The sequence below is a fragment of the Rhea pennata genome, chromosome 14 (assembly GCF_028389875.1).
Source record: "Rhea pennata isolate bPtePen1 chromosome 14, bPtePen1.pri, whole genome shotgun sequence".
NCBI lineage: Eukaryota > Metazoa > Chordata > Aves > Rheiformes > Rheidae > Rhea > Rhea pennata.
Window position 1 is genome coordinate 12,929,790 of NC_084676.1, and position 20,048 is coordinate 12,949,837.

The following is a 20,048-nucleotide window of genomic DNA, read 5'->3' on the forward strand; positions in this document are numbered from 1 at the left end:
CTCAACTAGCCTCAATATAAAACCTCTCTATCTGTATTAAATAACATCCCAGCTGGGGCTATATGCACGCAGTTTTTCAGCTATAAGCAGAATTATTATTAAAAAAATCAGGAACAGTTTGCATATGTGATTACTGTATGTCTTTTTCCGATCAGCCTGCTAAATATAAACATCAGTTGTAATTGTTTGGTTTTGTCAATAAAAGGAGCAACTCCAGTATAGAGTATATTTGTGTGTTAGTTACACTTCAATGCTTACTATTTTCCATATCCAGTAATTGGATTCAAAAATTCTTTTGAAGAAGTAATACAACTGTAACTCCCTGCTTTATACAAAAGGCTGCTGCTGAGAAATCCCTTTACCAATCAAGAACATTCCTTCCTTCCAAATCAGATCAGTTTTACACCTAGGGAATGGGTAAGCTCACTCAAAAGTGCTAGCAACTGTATCTGTTTTGCAAAATAGCTAGAGAATACTGCTCAACCATTTGAATACATGACATCTTTTAATTAAAAAATATTTTTTGTGCCAGTGGATGCAAGATTTAAAGTCTTTATTAAATCACTCAAGAAGCTTCATATATAGAAAGCTTAGTACCAGTATGCTAAACAGTCCAAACAATACGGTATCTAAAATGTTTCAATACAGCCTGTTGGTCTCGAACCGCACACAGCAACACCAGTTACACCAGTGGAAAAAACAAACCCACATTTATACTATCTCATTTCTTTTTAAAAGACTAAAAATCCAGAATAGAATACACAAAGAACTCTAGCTCCAAATGTTCTGGACTAAAGCCCTGCATTTGATGGATATCTGTTACTACCCTTATTTTAACACAAGTTCTAGAAACACCTAATATATCTTTAGCTCCAGGAGAAACATTTGTAAAGTGTATCCACAAAAACTCAGGACTCCCCAAAGAATGACAAAAAGCCCCCTCTTTCCTTCCTAACCTGGAAATAAGAGGTCATAATTCCTCTCTTGCATCTTCATCCATTCAGGAAATCATTAACTGAAACACTGACAAGCCACAACATGGACACATCAGGTCGCCACAAAACCTCCATTAACACTTTCCTGAGCTTTAACATAGGGCTTTTGTAATAACATTTTGGATGTGGAAATTACAAATCTATCACCTCACTTAAATCAAAGGTACATTTAAAAAACCCTTCCCATCAGCAGGCACCAAAACAAATCAGGCTCAAGTCCACATTTCAAAAACTTCCCATGTAAATCCATTAACGTGATGGTATTCTTTCTGGTTTCAACTCAATGTCTTGTCTCTATGAGCATTTGCATTGGCTTTCAACAGATCCAGCCAGAACCAATCAAAAAAACTACTTTGTTTTGTTTGTCTTGGAGCTCTCCACTGTCATTTTGTGTGATACAAGACAGCTTGCTCTTTGTATTAATTGTAAAATATATTAAAGACTAATTTAAGAATAATTTCTACTACTACTTCACTTTTACCCTCCCCTACACAATTCTTTTTTCTCATTCTAGGTGTCAGCAAATTAAAAATAACATCCTGTCCACATCATAAAACATTCCAGTTTTGAAAGCATGTTAGCTGAGCCATTGAGTAACTGAGTTTACTACATCAGAAATCACAATCTTGCGGTGTTTTCTCTCCTTATATTAATAGACATTACATCTCACAAAAGCAGCTGTAACTCCTTTTAAGAAAGGCAGGAACTTGACTGCAGATTTAATGCTGTAAACTTTTTCAGAACAAACAGCAAGATACATGCAGGTGCCTGGCACAGAAGAAAGAGGGGGGGAGGGACAGCACTTCCACAAACCCAGTCCTGCCCTTCTATTTTTATAAACTATTGAGAAAATCCTGGTTATTTTTCTAATTACCAATCCAAGTTAACAAAATACATTCATTTATTCTTACCTGGAAATTTGGTGACCAGCATACAGCAGCAGTGCAGTCAAAAAGTATAGGTAAAGCTGAACCAGGTGTTGCCTTGGTAAAGTCAGGAGCACAACACTTAAGATGTAACCTGTAATAAAAAGCAGACGTTGATATTTCAAAGAATGCTATCTAATTCCAAATGTCTTAAAATCTGAATAAATGCTGAAGTTACTGAGGTCTCTTCAACTACCTTTGTTTCAATTTATTTTTAAAATTAATGCACCAAATGTTTTTCTCATTAAAACACATAATAAAAAATTCGTGGTTGTGAAACAGAAATACCTCTACTGGTTTCAGTAAAATCACATCTAGATACCAATTTGTGGACTTGATCTATAGTATTTTTAAAAGACTTATAACTATAAACCATGAAACAGATGGAAAACAGGTCTAGGCCACCTTCTTTCTCAAAGTGAAAGCAAGTTTACAGCATAACAGGAAAAAAAAAACTACCATCCCACAAACACAGTCAATCAATGTAAAAATGCCTTTTCTTTAAGCGGCACAAAAAACTTTTCCATGCTGATTAGTACTATACATTTTAATTCTTCCACTGTGTTATGGTTTAAAGATACTTTGCATGCCATAATTTGAGACGGATAGACACAGGCCCTTCTCTGTACTAGTACTATTAAAGCATATTCAGCTCAACAGTGCTGTGTGAATCAAGTGAAACACTCGGCACAGCCTAGGGTTTGTGGACATTTATATCAGTAATTCCTTTGCTGCCTATTAGCATTTAGTAAGATTGCAGAAAAAGACCCAGTGCAGATACAGCTTTATTTTTCAAAAACACAGCCAGGCTACTCAGTAGCTGTTAAAGCAACAACTAGAATGGTTTTTTACACCTGCTTCTATTAGGGCACTTAAATAAAGCAGTTCTTTGGAATCCACTTCAGAACTGGGGGATACGTGCCCATCCCCTTCTCTTTTCTCCCAGACAGACTCTGCAGGTTGAAGACCTAGCGCACAGTGCCCTCACTAATCTTTGTTCCTGAGCTCTCCGTCACAACGCAGCGCACTCATTCTCTTTCTGAAGGTCAACTTAAGCGCCCAGCACTGAAATCCAATTAGAAAAAAACAATAGTTAACAACTCCCCTGCAGCTAAGAACAAAATATTATAGAGGAATTTATCCTGCCACTTATAGCTATACTTTAACGTTACATTTAAGGCATCATCATCCATCTATTCAGCAACATTGGGAACATCCTTTTTAACAAGGAGTTAATTTACACTTTGAGCTTTTTGAAAAATACTTAAGCAAGAAAACAATAATGTAATTCTAGATTAAGTACTCATCAGGACTTAAACAATCAGCTACTATAAGACAAACAGCCTCGAAACACAGTATGCCCCCTTACTCGATAAAAATTCTTAGCAAACGGACAAACAATTGTACTTTGTGGAACTCATCTTCTCCATTCACCACCTTCCTCTTCTCCACCAAACACACAAACAGCAGCAGCAGAAAATGCTTGGCAGAATCTGTGAAGACCTTTAACCAGTTTGCACCACATCATCCTGAACTAGCAGAAGGATCCCGCTATCTGCCACATATGACTTAAAACCTTCTAGTCTGTCTCTTTTAGACAAAGCCATTGGGAAAGAGCCCTTCAGTTACCAGCTTTAAAATCAAGGCAGGTAAAGCTGGTTACAAAAACATTAGCAAGTTATTAAGATGGGGAAAGATCGGAACATTGGTAATACTGAACAATTACTAAGTGATATTGGACACTTACTTACACTGTTTAAATATAATTAATTTAAATATAATCATAATATAATCTTCCATGTTGACTATAATGGACATGCTATGGGCTTTCGTTACTTAGTATTAACAAAAAAAAAAAAAGTCCACAATTCCATGGCATTATGCACCATAATCCTATAACAAGCTTCACCAGCTCTCAGATGATCTGCAGACATTCTTAATATCTTGTCTCTGCCATATTCACCACCTCCCCTTGTTTACTTTGTTAGAGACATTTCCCTCAGTGGAACAAACCAAATGGCAAACCCCTGTACCACTCCACAACTTAAGTCAAATCTCTCTAAACCCTTCTTTCTCACTGCAGCCCATGACTCATCTTCAGGTGAAAGAGAAGTAAATGGAATTTGTTTTTTTAATTATTAAGTTATATATTTTATTATTTTTAGTCCTCTGTTACTCTATAACTAGTTCAAGAATATGTTTACAGTACTTGCATTTAAGCTCTGCCACCTCCTTTACCTTTTTGTTTCATACAAAAGTGAAATTCTAAGGCCACACAATGACATACTTGAGCTGTGCTAAAATAATTCCTGTAAATGGAAGACATTTTAAAAGGCAGTCATTGCGCTCCAGCACAGTCATAATACACAGGAATATTTTAGAAGAGCTTGAAGCTCATTCTTCACTACATGATCACAGATTCAAATAAAGAACAGGGCAAGAGACTAAAGGAGCAAAAAAAACCCATCTAAATACAACATGAAAAGAAAGAAGACTACTGTCACATCTGTGGCTTTTAAACAGAGGGCCTCCAAAGAGCACAGATGCTTATAACACTGCACTGGGAAGAAACACAAGAAAGTCAAGGTTATTGCAGTAGCTTTAATGATGAACATCACTGCTTATGAATTTGGGCCAGAATTTAAATGTTTACTCTGAAACAGCTTTTGTTTGCTCTAATTGTTAGATTTTGAAGAGAGGGAGAGACATTTAAAGTAGTTCCTTTTCACTCTTATTTACAATTCTCTCTTGTGACTTGATATGAGAGATTTCTAACATACTTCATACTGCAATATTTGCATTTTTGCTGCAAAGGCCCTATTCCCACAGTGGTACCAATCTCACTTTTATCTATGCCTCTGCCAAAAAAAGAAAGCAAGTAATTCATTACCAAACTGGCTGACTGCAAAAGAAAAGGAAGATGAGTGCAGATTCAAACATACTAGAAGTGATCTTTTATTCCCTTTCCTTCAGCACAAATGACATAATTAGTGTATGGCATAAAAGAGATTCTACTTCAAAAACAAAAGAACCAGGAAATTAAATGTCTCACAGCAAACTTCTCATCTAGGTCGCTACGTTTGGTTTTCATTTACACCTCCTCCAACAAAAGAAAACCTGATGCTGACAGCATCTACCCCTTTGGAGAATTCTCCATGTACAAGGTTTTACACTTTGAAAAACAGACATCTTAGGGGGCAATCTTCATACACTGGTTAACAGTAACTGTGCCCACTTTCACTCAGAGCTTTTTGAGGTCTAGGTCCACTCCTCTCCCTTAATTTGGGCCATGCATACTATTTTTTCACTGCTGCAGTTTGGTGTATTGCCCCTGTTAATTCACTAAGTACATTTCTGCTCAAGTTTAAAGAGCAGGCTCAATGGAGCCCAATTCCTGCCCTGGAAAATAAACTGTCCTAATGTATGGTTAAAGAAAATAAAGGTGAGAGAGAATACTTTCTTTGCTGAACCCCCTGGTAGGGTCCTGGTGCTATGCCACCAAGGAACATCATTGCCATTTGCACCCTTAGACTACCAGCTATAAGGAGTGCTATAGGAAACCCATTCTGCCAATCTTTCAAATGCACAGACACACCGTCCAGTACCTAATTCAGCAGCACAAGGAAGCAGAGCTTCTACTGCCTCCTCTGTACGACAGGCCAGATTTAGGCCCCACTAGAGAACGAGAAAAACTGAAAACAGTAAGAATAAGCAGAAAAGCTAAATGAAATGTTGCGAGACAAAAACACATGCATTAGCTAGCTCATGACTTCATTTACAACTTGTTGATTCAGCCAGATGAAAACCTTTCACTCGTGCAATGCTCACTGTTGCGGTAAGCAGAGGTTCACAGATTGCCTTTCAGCATTCTCCCCCTGGTTGTGTACCAAGGTGTTTCTCAAGTTCACTCACCCCAATTACTTCTCAATAAAACTCAGATGCTCAAGTCTACTGACATGCTGCATACAGTGGAGTCTTTTGGAGCATGATCAAAGTCACTCTTTATGAACCTTTTTAGTGCTCATTTCCATGATTACAGATCTCGTGTCCATTTCACATTACTCAAAGTTTCCTACATTTTTAGACCAAAAATGAGAACTCTGCACATGAAAACCAATTCAAAAGTTCCTGACATTTCTTAGTAAAACCACACCATCACTTGGATTCTGCTTCTGCAGAGCCTTGACAAACAAACACTGCCCTCTGAAAAAGCAGCTGTTTGCGCTGGATGCTACAAAGTGAGGAATTCAAATCCTTAAGCACCAGAAACTAATGGCACACTTGCTTGGTTCATAAAAAAAAATAATTTGTGGGGCGGGGGGGGGGGGGGGGAACCACTTTCGTCTATATCCTCTGAGAGTACAGGGCTCATCCTATAATCACTTGCAAAGCAATTTGTGAAGCAGCAGGTTGTGATTCATGAAATACCATCCAAACCCTTGTCTGTCATGACTCAACATAGGATTAGTGAACCACTGAGTTAGCTATTTTATTTTGGCCTAAACGGTAACCGTCCTCAATGCAGCTCATTCAGAAGATGATCTAATCACAATACACAAGTGCCAGTAATACAGAACAGCCTTCTCAAAGAATGTCTTTGATACAGGATGAGTAGTATAACAACAATTTAAGATCAAAATCTGTGTTTTCGGTGTGTCTAATTCTCAAGATAACCAGCCACTGAAACAATTCACAGAGAGGATTCATGAAATCCTCTGCGTCTAAAGCACCTACCTCAGAAGTAGATGGTTTTCAAAAGATATGCTTTACCCACAGCAGCTAAAAGGCACAGCACAAGAATTCCCAGGCAACATTCTGTGGCCTCTTCAACAGAGGCTAGCTTAAGTCCAGAAGGAACCACAATAGCCACTTATTTTTAAGTCATATAAAAGGAAACAGGTAAAAGTTCTTGTATATCTTCAGTGCATATTAAGCTTCCTTTGATAACCCCCCGAAGTGGGTTTCTTGCACTGATTGAGACAACTACACCATCCTTCTGGGAGGAAGACTAGCTCTTTAGCTGCTCTGTTACAACGCGCAGCATCATATAGAACCTCCATCATCACGCAAAACGCTCTCTCCTACATCTAAGGTGGCTCCAACACAAAGCTCATGCAAAATTCAACAAGCTGAAATTAATCCAGCAGCCAACCCATTCAGACAGCATTTGCTGCCAAAACCTGTATTAGTCTCAAGCAACCACTGGGGCATCAGTACCAGCACCATGAAGGGTAGCTTTTACCTAGCCTGTCTCTCCAGTGCTAACTAAATAGTTCTTCAAAGCAGCATAATCATGGTGGGGTTTAAGATATATTGCATTTTGGCAGAGTGGATGTTTCTGTAAGCCAATGCCAAGGCACATCCCCCTTCTCACCTTCCCTGTCAGTCAGGGCTGCCCAAACAAAGGATTATCCACTCCAAGAAGTTTTATACTTCAAGCTAACACAGTTAACACTGTGCCCTTCAGAAAACATGTTGAAAAATGAGTTTTAAACTGAGAAGTCAAATATCTAAACATACCTACACACATAAATTAATTTAGCAAGTCATGGCACAGTTTAAATAGAGAACAGAATTCCAGTTACTAACATATGCATATCCCAAGGAAAATAATTTCAATAAGACACAATTTACTCATTACTGGTGAACTGCATCAGCTTCACCAGATGCTTCATAATTTTTAAACATGTAACAGACTGGGCATACTAAGCATAAATAATCCAAGAACTAAGTTCCTTAGAGAGATCTGCAGTATAGTCTGAACAGTTAAAAAAGACTTAATTCTAGTTCTGCTGTACGATTCAGGGACTGTTTCTATAACATAGCATACCTCACGATACGAGTTCCAATACTGTTTACAACCAAGGAGAGTCTGAAGAGTACTAGTAAAGAATTAAGAGCTGGAGGTGAAGCTATAGGAACATAAATAATCACAATGTGTTGTAGATTATGAACACAAGCGGCTGTCTTGACTGACACTCAGAAATACAATAGTCAATTCAGTCTTATACAATTTCAAGTACGTCCTTTCAAGCAAGCTACTGTTTGTTTTAAATAAAGGAAAATATACAAGTTGCCAAAACAAGATAGCAGCTTCATACAGAAAAGTTACCTGAAGGTATTTATATACTCAGGAAGCTGCTTAGCAAAAGCCTGGAACACAAAAGCAGTCATATACAGTTTGGCAGGCTACAGCGATGGGAAGAGAAAGATGACTGTGCTATATTTTGAACATGGCATATTCTGTAATCTCTTCTGTGTCTACCAACTGCAGCATACACAGACTTTTATCCAAGAGAATATGAAGACACTTGCAAGTAGGTTTTCTTTTTTTTTTTTTTTTAAAGAAAAAATAAAGACTGAGTAAACGTCATGAAATTGCATTTGATTAAGAATAGCTACAGTTTAAAATAGTAACACTGAAAATAGTCCTACTATCCATTTATCTAAATATTTCTGGGAGTAAGGAAATAGACCACATGGGACAGCAAATGCAGAGATGCTTTTAGTACGGCTAAATCTGAGCACCACTTTGTCCTTGTATGCACTGAGTGCATTTACATGTTAATTCATGCTTTCTCAACTCATGATTTTGGAAATTTTATTTCTGCAATGACCAAACTGCTTCTTTCTTTTCAGACTTAAGGTTAGCACAACACTTTTTGTCTGACTGGTATATCTAGTTTCCCTAGTTTCTTCCCTAGAATACGTATGTATATTTTTTTGCAATGACACTAGAGTTTAGGATAGAATATTTCTCCTCTTATTTTTACTCTTGGAGAATAGTATGTATTTAGTGCACTTCAGTACCTTCAGCTCAACACGACTTAAATTCCCAGTTCAACTATGATTACAAGTTAAGGCCACAACTCACCTCTTCAGAACTAGCTTGGAGTATTTACCAGTTAGCACAAATAGCACCACTTTGCCCTTTACAAAAGGGAATTATGTGGTTTCTACTGTTTCCACCTTCCTCATCATGAAAACGAAACAAAACTGAAGTGACGATCTTCTCACAGCTACACTACAATATAAAAGTAAATACGGAAGTTTTGACAGTAGCAGAAAGTGCTGGTCCATATTACATAAAAGCCTGTGGTAAAAAGTCACTATAGCTAGCATAGATGTATCCTGCAGGACAGACTACTTGAATTATATAAAGAAATCTGAAGGAAACCTTTTGAAACCACATCACACCTGTATCAGCTGCAGATAAAAAAAAAAAAAAACTTGGTTTGCTTCCCAAGCTGCTTTCCTTACAAATATTTCTACCTAGTAATAGGCAGTGTATCAACCTGCAGAACTACTGTTGGCAGTAATTCAGCATACTGCACACAAATTTATCGCATGAAAGTTTTCAGCCACAGTGTTTTGATGGGTAAAACGAATACTTCAATAGGATGAGGAGGAGGAGTTTGGAAATAGTCCTGGGATAATGCTGCTGATTTACAAGTTACTCCAAAACATTCCAGCAAGAACTACAAAATGCACTTATTTGCAAATATAACATACAAAAATAAGTCCTATAATTCAAAATGTTTCAATATTCACAACAGAAATATATATGTATTTTTAAACAGATGGCATGAAAGAGCCAGATGACAGAACTAACGCTTACACCTGATTCCCTTCAGAAGACAAAAGATTTTTTTCTACTTGAAATATCCTCTCTAGTTGAGTGATTACTACTAAGATACTATGTTTTCTTACTGCAAATATAAACACAGAATTTTCTGGCATAAAGAGACATGCAGACTAGCATGCTGAATCATATGCACAGCAAGTTATGTTATTGAAGTTACGTATTAGTAGTTAATTGCCCCCAATATTTCTTCAGAGAAGCTTAATTTCCCAAATTGGTGGAAAAATATTTTGTTTTCCTTACTTTCTTTACGAATCTAGTTTACATATTTTGAGTAGCAACCGCCAATTGAAGTAAAAGTGTGGAAGCTCAAAAGCGAAGAATAACAGATTTGCTGAGTGATTGTGCAACAGCCTAAAAGCCCCATTTGTACAAGAAGCAGAAAGAACAAACTCACAGATTTAGTACTGAAATAGCACCCAAGTGAGAAAGACTTGGCTAATAATACCTATCTGCTATATAATGCTTTTCATTGGTGTATTTCAATGTATACAAGTGGGGGAAAGGTTATCAAACGGCTACGAAGAGCTGTGTCACAGTTAGAAATTATTCACTGCCATACTGATAACGCATTGTATATCTGTTAGTTTTGTATTAGAAACTGATCTGATAAACTAATTCCTAAAAGGTACTTGCATTCATACAAGAGTATGCACAGAACAAGTAAAGCAGCAGAGGCAGCTGTAGTTACATGCCTCCTGACCTGTGTCACATTCACCAGCCACAAACACGCTTTCCTCTCTCCTACAAAAAGACATAGCTTTTACATTAAAAGTAGATACACTTCTACCCCCAGTACAAGTATAACTGAGCCACAACAGAGAAAGCTACATGTGTTTACAATGACAGCAAATAACTTCTGGACAACAATATTTAAAAAGTCACATGCCATTACTTCTGTGGTCAGGATTAAAACTCTGGACATGCCACTTCAAAAACCACAGTCCTCTAACTACTTAACTAAAAGGTATTTTCTCTAGTTGAGTGCAGTACATCTTTACCCTCCAGGCCATCTACAAAGAAGAAACACTGCACAGAGCTGGAAAATTACATGCTAGCCATTTCTCCCAAAGCTAGGCAGCACTAATGCAGATCCTCAATGGATATCAACCTCAACAGTCTGGCTCCAATCCCTAATTAACCCCATGTACAGTCACTAGATGAATCACACACCCACCTGGAAGGCAGGTCCCAGAATAGCAATCCTTTCATCTCTAAATACAGACTTCTAGCATTTCAGAGCTAAACTTGCAGGCCAAGCTTCAAAGCTCATCTCCCTGAGCTGCGTTAGTGATTTTGCCCATTTATCTGCAACACAGGGATTTGTTACACGCTCTGATCCACTCGCTGCATATAGACTCTTCTTAAGGCTGAAGAGCCATATCCACGCAGCAGTGGAAGCTAATCCTTTGGGGCTACGTTCACAGTCCAGAGCAAGCAACCTGTTCCCTCTTTTCTTATTTAACGCCAAAGAACTATGTTACAATACTTATTGTTTGTTTAGCATTTCAGAGTCTTTCTAACCAGTCAGACACATGCCATAGTTGGTGTGTGGTTCTTTCACAGCATCAATAGCATTTCTGGTCTCCAGCTTTACTCTATCCACATTGAAGCTAAATAATAAAGCTCAGCAAAAGACCCTGTGCAGGATTTCTTTCCTGCTAACATAAACAGCCCTTTAAATACAGTCAATAAAACAAATTCTGTAATTATATTATCACACTACCAGCAAATTCTTAAAATTATTATAGCAAACAAAACAGTATTTACTGCAGTACTGTTTTTTCTTTAATACATGTACACTTACCAACATAATGCATATTAAGGGCCAAGTACTTGTACTGGAAGAGAGGGTTGTTGTGCAGGCTACTTCTTTGGATCTGCTGGAAGAACGAGCTGACATCCCATCTGTACAAGACATCCAATAGCATGATGCTTGGGACCCTTAGGGCCACATTTAATATGGCTTCCAACTTCTCCTTTGCAGCCATTCTCTTCCCTTTCTGTGAACTTGCAGCAGACTGTAAATAGCACAAGACAGACGAGAACAATCAGATCAATCTTACTGTACAAACAGCTATTAGGCTTTGTGATCATATGAATGGGGCTTCCTGTGTGGCCACAAACAAGTGAATGAATCAACTGAGTTAAATTCAGATCCTGACAGGACAGCTTCTATTTCTGCTTTAAAAAGGTTAATTTGCTAGCAATTTTCCATGGTAATACTGTAAAAACTTGGGAGGAGGGGTTAACACCAAGAAAAATGGCCTAAGGGTGTGCAGTAAATAAATGCTCATTCTTATCTGCACTACTTTAGCATCCAAGACTCCAGCCAAAGAACCCCAATGTATCAGGTGCTACATAAATATTAGCATGCTGAACTTTGCTTTTTAAAGTTACCATCAACAAAATTCATGAGCTATCCCTACACAGTTCAACATTTTTTTTTCTGGCTCTCAGGGGAAGCTACAAAAAAACCCACCACAAACAAAAAAAGCCAACTACACACACACACGCTCCACAGTCTATAGTAGTAGAGCAAAAGGAAAACTAAAGAACACGGCAAAACTTGTGGTGGGATCTGTTACTCAGACATTGGAGCCACCAATTACACACATTTAGAGAAACACAGTTAAAGTACTCAAGACCAAATTAGGGATGACTTAGCAAGTGTTTATCCATGAGGAGTTATTCAAACAACTGAAAACAATCACTGCAGCAGGATCAGTCCCCAGTTGAGTTCAGGTTTAGGAAAAGACCCAAGGCCAGTTAACAGAGGGATATTTTGAAAAAAACTGTACCCCAACCAAAGAAACAGAAAAATATACACATGGAAGTACACTTTTGAAAGTAAGCCATTTAGGATTTGATTCAGTTTGTCCTTTTTTAGAATACCACAATAGCTCTTTGGTCAGGGAGAGTTATAAATAGATACTATCAAGCCAACATCAAAGCAAAGCACGAAACAAAAACATGTTCATACACAATAACTAAACAAACTTTCCCCATTGCATAGCAGTGGACAGTAAAACACACTATTATCACCCAAAGTTCTGCTTGTGCCACTGTGGACAAGCTGCTAGAATAAACTGCTTATATGCCCAGCAAAAGCCACATTGACACTTGTCAAGGCATGGTGACAAAATTAAATCAGTTCAATACGTCAGGACAGTCCAATAATGTCTCAGTAAACCACAGGTTACAGGGCTGCGGCATATCACTTAGGTTTCAGTCTTATTTTTCTAGTTACATAAACACAGACACCTTTCATAGGCCTATTGCCACAGCTCTATAAATCCCAAGACAGCACATCCTTTCCCTCACACTGAAAAAGCTACCTCATTACTTCAGGCATCCCATACAACACTGCTGCAAAGAGCATTTCACAATACTTTGCAAAAGGAATTCAGAGGTCACCCAGAACACTACAAACACATAAAATAAATAACCAAAACCACTGTCCAAACTGCTTAATGAATATTGATACTAATGTTAAACATCTGGAGATTAAGCACACAGGATTGTGCAAACACAATTTGGGACCGAGGCAGGCTATACAAAATGATTCAGCAAGCCACATACTGAATTTCAAGCCTACGCTCAAAACAGTTTATAGGCACACAGTTTTATTCATATCCAAACATTTGGTGTCCTGTGGTTTGTTTTTTTTTTTCCCCCAAAAAGCTTTGTTTTTGCCAAGTATGCAGAATTAATTATATATTAGAAATTAAGCTGTTTATTGCTTTTTGCTAGATTATTTTTCCAAGTAAATCAGGGCTTAGGGGTGGGGAATAACTTACAGGTTTACACTTCGTCATAAAAATACTCAAGTAAAACGACAAGTACCACCTGATTTCAAATGATACCCTCATAAGCGTCAAATCTTTTACAGTCAACTACAACAACTCAACATCTAGAACAGGAAGAAAGTTTTCACTTACAAACCTTAATCACGTTTTCCATAACTGCTCCCAATTTAGAACCTCTATGGACTTTTCCAACTACACCGAAAGATAATTGAAGTTCTGCACATTCAAATTAAGCTGAAAAATTTGGGCAATTTTGCCTCTTAAATTCACATACTAATGCTTGAGAAAGCAAGAAAACTGAAAAGTACTACATATCATATTGTTATATCATATTGTGTAACAAAACAAACTATGACCCTGTTAAAATAAAAACTTTGAAAATCACATTACATTGCAATCAATCAGCTATGTATTATGAGAACCACCACAGAAACACTGCAGCATATTCTGTCACTGCCTGACAAAGCATCCAATATTAATAAGAAATCCTTTAAAATTAACTCCACTAGAAATGTGGATGCATTAAATAAAGCCTCAGTTGTAATTATTGCCAAATTCTAACAGAACATAATGCAGGCAAGCAACAAAGTCCACTGCTCTAAGCTTATTATATTGTAAAGAGCTCTCACAACGCATTATTTTGATTGGTGGAAAAACAAACAAAAAAATAAAACCACTTAAATCCTAAAACCTTTAGATAAATGATGATGACAAGAGTTGCTGGATGCTCAGACATTAGAAAAAAAAATAGGTCATTCTTGTACATAGCCAAAGAATGCACTTAACAAGACTGGGAAGCAACTAGTTTGTGTCTCAGATTTTTTTCTCATGATTTCTAACATCCTCTATAACCAAATCAAGATGAGGAAACAAAAGAGAAATTTCAGTGGTTAGGGAAAAACAGTATTAAAATATGAGAATCTGAAGTTCTTAAGTGAGTGCCAGTATAACTGCACTATTTGATAAGAAACATAAAACATTTTTCCCATCATACATGATCAATGATCACGGAAGCACTTTTCTACCAATGTAATATTTTCCAAAAATCCCTTCCTCACCCAACATACATATTTTAATCAAAAAAAAAAAAAAAAAAAAAAAAAAAAAAAAAAAAAAACAGCTAGCTCTACAGACAATACTAACATCAGCAAAATCAGATTAAAAAAAAAATCATAAATTGGCTCCCAATGATTCCATTAGCAAAAAAATTTTGCAGCTTAAAAACAAAAATCTCACAAATAATGCACATTTTACCTTTAATAGAAGTTTACTTCTGAGGTTTTGCCATCACACATAATTTTACCATTTCAATGGAAGCTGTCATTTATACCACTTAACTCAGTCTAACTTTTATACACACACTTAAATTCAAAACTATCACATCACAGGCAGAAAATACTCACTTGTAAAGCAGCACAAGTGGTCCCCCACAAAATCTGCATCCATTTAACCAAGAAGGTATAAAATTAACTTAACATAGTAGCATGTCTACATTTAGAAAAGCATTAATTATACAGTCACTAAATAGTTACAGAAACACCCTAGAGTATTTGCAAAGGTAAGAATTATTCCAATACTACTTTCACAGAAAATGATCATAGAAAGATGCAATAACTGATTCCAGCTAGGGTTAGAACTTCCAAACCAGACTTGATACTTCAACCTTCAGTTTAGCATCTGTGAACAAGAGAGATGCTCATTATCCTGCAGGACTAAGACCTAAAACACTTGGAAAGATTGACTAGAAACCAGAAGAGACACCATTTCAGCTTCTGTTCTCTGTATCTGTGAAATTCTAGTAATTTTGGATATATCCGTGTAACAACAGACTTTGGTAAGTAGTCAAGTTTCCACTTTGTTTTTCATGCTATATTCTAAAATTGTCACCAAGAAAAGCCTGGATTTTTTTTCTCTAAGGTGAACTTGGCTAGGCAGACCTCGAAGGAAAAAAAACCCATATACATATATACACATCTCTTTCCGTTAGTAACTTACCTTAACTGGGAACTGCAGACAGGTTCAATGTCACAGTTCAAAAATCTAAAGTTAGACCCATAAGCTATGATGCATTCATGCTTTTCTCAAAATCCTTCATTCTAAATGCCTGCTCTGCTCTCAAGGCAAAACTAGAAATTTGAAGAACTTAATTCTTTAGAGACTTGGATCTTTATCATCAGTTTGGGAGCAAGAAAATGAAGAACAGAAAAGCAAAGGAACAGGACAAAAAGTTTTATCAGATACACAGTTAGAGAAGAATTTTCCTGTGTGAGTCTGTACAAAAAAACCCTTGAACTCTGGACAGTATGTGAGTCATCAGTCCATCAAAACAGTTCTTTCCCATGCAGTCAGCAGCAAGGAAAGCAAAAGATACAATTACAATCCTATACAATTTAAATGAGGCCAAGTTCCATGTTGGCTAACAAGGATGGCACTCTTAAAAATTTCTGCTGAGAAGGCCAGATACAGTTAGCATACCAAGTATACTAATAGGGCAGTAAAACATTGCTGTCATATACTGTAATATTGTAATGAGGATCTGGTTGGCATTTCCATTTATACTCATTTTTTTTCTAATTCACAAGAAGAGTTTTGTAATTTCAAGCAATAACTAGACAGTACTTAACCATGCAATTTAAAGGTTTACAGAAGGTCAGTTAGCAAACAGACTACTCAGTTTTGCTATGCAAGTTAAAAATGAACAGTATTTTTTCTCCCTTTTTTTTCCCATCTGCTCTAACAATACGAATTGCTGTAGTCCTGATACAGTGCTGCCACTGGAGAATGGTTATTTACATATAAACATATACATACATACATATATAATCAAATGAATTGCTAAATTCCTATTCACCCAAGACTCATTCAGTTGTGAACTGAGGTACAGCTAAGGTTAAACATTTCCAACAAACAGATAAATACTATAACATGCTTTTAGAAAAACATTTTTTATGGTAGAACTATTTAGGTCAACTTCTTACCTTTACATGCAGACTTAAATAAACACAAATTCACATTAACACTATACTAAAATGAGCATACTGGAAACAGTTAACTACAGTAGAAAAAAAAATACATTTCCAGCTCTCACTAATTCTAGCAAGTTTTACATGAGGAAGAAGAAAAATCAGTTCAAGAAATGAGAATACATATCACAGAGCTATGAAGTTAAAGTTTTCTTTAAAAATTTATTTCTGGAGTATCTTCATCCACCAAGAACAGTTCCAACATTCTCTCAATTATATAGCAAGTGTATTATTTATATGCAGCCTGTAAAACATCCTGTGCCTTTTATAAGTGAACAGGTAAGATCAAGGAACTGAACTCGGGGACTAACAGATGTTAAGAAGGTTACAAGATCTAGCAGATACACAGTAAAATCTTTCTGTTGATTGCTAGAGGATCAGCTCTCTGACTGATTATTATCAATTCAAATCCAGACACTCTAAAAGGGGCTGCTTTGTTTTTTAGACCATATAAAGTTATTTTGCTTAGTTCAGTTAGATTCCTTTCAGGTGCCTAACTCATAAAACAAACGAACAAACAAAAAACCTACACTTCTAATGATATCTCTGAGTAAAATCTTCAGAAAAAAATGCTAGACTGAATTGCCCTGAAATCCTTTTCAACTCTACGATTTCTTGCCAGTCAAAGGTTTGGTTATATTAACTATTTATACAATCAGCATTTTGTTTTTTTTGCCATCACAGCCATGTTTGCAAGTCTACACCTACAAGCCTGCCTAACCACATTTATATTCTGAGAAAATCTGGGCAGCAGTCCCAGAGTGCCTCTGCAGAGGACTGAACACCCAAAGGACCTGCACAGAGCACCGATGACAGCACAAGATGCAGTCTACTGCAACCCACCTCAAAGAGCACAGGATCACCACCTAATAAGCAAGCAAAGCTGAAGTGCCCCGTTTACCACACAGAAAAACTGCAAACAAAACATGCTACAAGGAAGCAGATAGCTGACAGGATGAAAGGCAGTTCACCTGTCACAATTACTCATTTAGTTTTTAGTCATTTCAGACACGGGCTAGGTTTAGACGCCAATAACTTGCTACCCAACTCATTAGAATATAAAGTAAGACTTTTAATAAGATGCTCTGAGTCAATATTGATGACATTTCCATAGTTGCTGCCTTAGCTATTTGAGTCCTTTAAATAAAGAGCAATAGTCTCCAGGTCTGTCAAATAAGTAGTTTAGCTTCCTGTAGTCTTGCATGACTACAAGATCACATGAACAGTGAAAGTACTTAGGAAAGTCCCTTTTAAAACATGCTCAAGCTCAGGATATGCAACTAAAAAACTTCCAGAAAAGCACCATGAAATGGAATATTTGACCCTGAATGATCCTAAGTACACAACTAATTACAAAGCAGTAAAGCTTTGCTAAAACAAAAAAAAGAAGTTATAAAAGTAAATGCAGTGAAACAATGAGGTGCTGAATCATATTGAAGTTACTGGACACTGACATTGCACTCAAAAGACAAAACTACTGTAAACCATCTGCTCCGCAACCACATCAAACATTTCTAGGTGTATTTACAGTTAAAATGGATGCAGAAAAAGAGGATGTCACTAAACAAAAATAGAACAAAAAAAATTCAGTCAGTTGAAACAGAAGGTATCTGCATATCCGTGTGAAGAGAAGAAAACCAGTCCAAGTCTGAAAACAATCTCTGAGCTATTTGCTAACAGAGCAACATGAAGCACTGAGCAGGCTAAACACTTTTTCAAGGCATACTCATTCACTCACATTTTATTGGCACAATGAGCCTTTCTGAAACTGCCCCATAGATTCCAGCTGCTGAACCAGTGTATGATACTGATCTTTTTCCATCAACTGCAAAGTAAAGAAATCCCTGCTGTTTCTTCAGATGTATTGTTTGGTTTGTGTCTCAAGAGTCAGAATGAAGAAGCAGTACTGACATCACAGCCACCTAAGACTGATGTAAAACAAGGTGAGTACTCTGCTTCAGACAGCAGCCATAATATCATGAAAGTGGTTGCTGCAGTTATTAAAAATAACTAAAGACAGAGAGATATGTTTTCTCCTGTGCAGCCAGCTGATAAAGGTAACTGTACAGATTAACCAAAGTTACAAATTAACCAAAGTTATAGGTTTCAATATCTTAACAGCTCCCTTATCTGAATAAATAAATGTCTGTGCTCATACTTAAATCTGCCTTATCTACAAATAAAAATTATCAAAGACAGTAAATAAAAATTGTCTCAACTTTGAAATCTGGGAGTGCATTTTACACACACAAGAAAAAAGTAACACAAATATGAAAGTATCTAAGAGTCCTAGCTCCAGAAAGAAAGTTAGTAGAAATTCTTGTATTAAAAAACTACAGAAGTACATCAATGCCTACAGGCTTCAGAAAAACACCTATTTTGAATGAGATCACAAATGGATAATATTTGTGAGTTAAACCTTACAGAAATCCATTTAACTAGTAAACAAAACACATTTCACCTACAATACCTGCATCTCCTATTGTCCTTTGGTTACTGATGCTTATTTGCATTAAAGAAAACAGAGCAAACATTGTTTTTTCACTTTATTCTCCCAATCACATTATTTATGCTCTGCTCCCAGCCCCACACTCAAAAGGTAACATAAATAAATGGTAACACCATTTATCTGGCATCTGAAAGACATGCATCATTCTAGGAGCTGACTGTCTGCCACAAGCGCATTTCATACACAGAACTGCTCGTGGCCGTGGAAAAACTGAAAATTCTCATCACAAACCTGATTTTAAAAGGAAGGTATCAGGAAAAAAATAAAGAAAGAAAGAGAAGTTAACGTGACATAGGTAGGGAGGACAGAGAAAACGCTGTTCATCGCGCTAAGGAGCGACTGCTTCTTACATAAGCATTACCATATGCTCCGGGGCTCTTCCGCGGGAGGGGAGAGCCGGGCCTCCCCTGCTCCCACCCGACGGGCTGGAGCCCGGCGCGGCGCCGGAGCGGCGCCCCTCACCCGGCGCCCGGCCTGCAGAAGCGGGCTGAGGAGACATCCGCGGCTCGTCTCTCTCGGGCACCAGGACGCGGAGCCAGGCCGGGGGGGGAGGAGGGGGCGCGCCTCGGCCGCGACTGCGGCACCGGGCAGCTCCCCGCGGCGGCCCGAGCCCCGCGGCGCCGCCTCCGCCCGCCGCCGGGCCGAGCTCGCGCGCGCGCCCGGCGCGGCAGGAAGCCCCCGGCCGCCGCCGCCGCCGCCCCGCGCGGGCCCCGCGGCGCCGAGCCGCGCGCGAACTCTAGTAACCCCGCGAGCTCGCCGCGGAGCGCGCGCAGGGGGGCGGGGGCGCCGCGCGGGTCGCGGCAGCGCGGGCGCGCACGCGCCGCGGGGCGGGGAGGGGAGGGGGCCCTGCGCCCCCGCGCGGGGAGGGGGGTTGGGGCGCCCCCGCCCCACGGCGCCCTGAGGGGGGGGAAGGGGCACACGCGTGTCGGAGGCGGCGGCGCGGCGTGGGGGGGGGGTCACCTGCGCCGGCGACGGCGTCTCCTCCTCCTCCTCCTCCCTCTCCTCCCCGGCGCGGCTCACAGCGGCGGCGGCGGCTCGGTGCCCGGCGGCAGAGCGGCTCCTCGAGGCACCATGGCGGCGCGGCGCGGCGCCGCCTCAGGGCGCCGACACCCCGCGGCCCCACGGACGGGCGGCCATGGCCCCG

General features: G+C 38.7%; 1 protein-coding gene across 1 annotated transcript in view; it reads right to left on the reverse strand.

Annotated features, from left to right (window-relative positions):
* RNF145 (ring finger protein 145) overlaps window positions 1-20,048 on the reverse strand; it is a 42,323-nt gene extending 22,275 nt beyond the window's left edge. The window contains exons 1-3 of the mRNA XM_062587532.1: window positions 19,865-20,048; window positions 11,371-11,584; window positions 1,907-2,015 (exon numbers count right to left, since the gene is read on the reverse strand). Of these exons, the coding sequence (XP_062443516.1) occupies window positions 1,907-2,015; window positions 11,371-11,554 (293 nt within the window). The 5' untranslated portion in view covers window positions 11,555-11,584; window positions 19,865-20,048. The remainder of the gene's footprint in view (window positions 1-1,906; window positions 2,016-11,370; window positions 11,585-19,864) is intronic.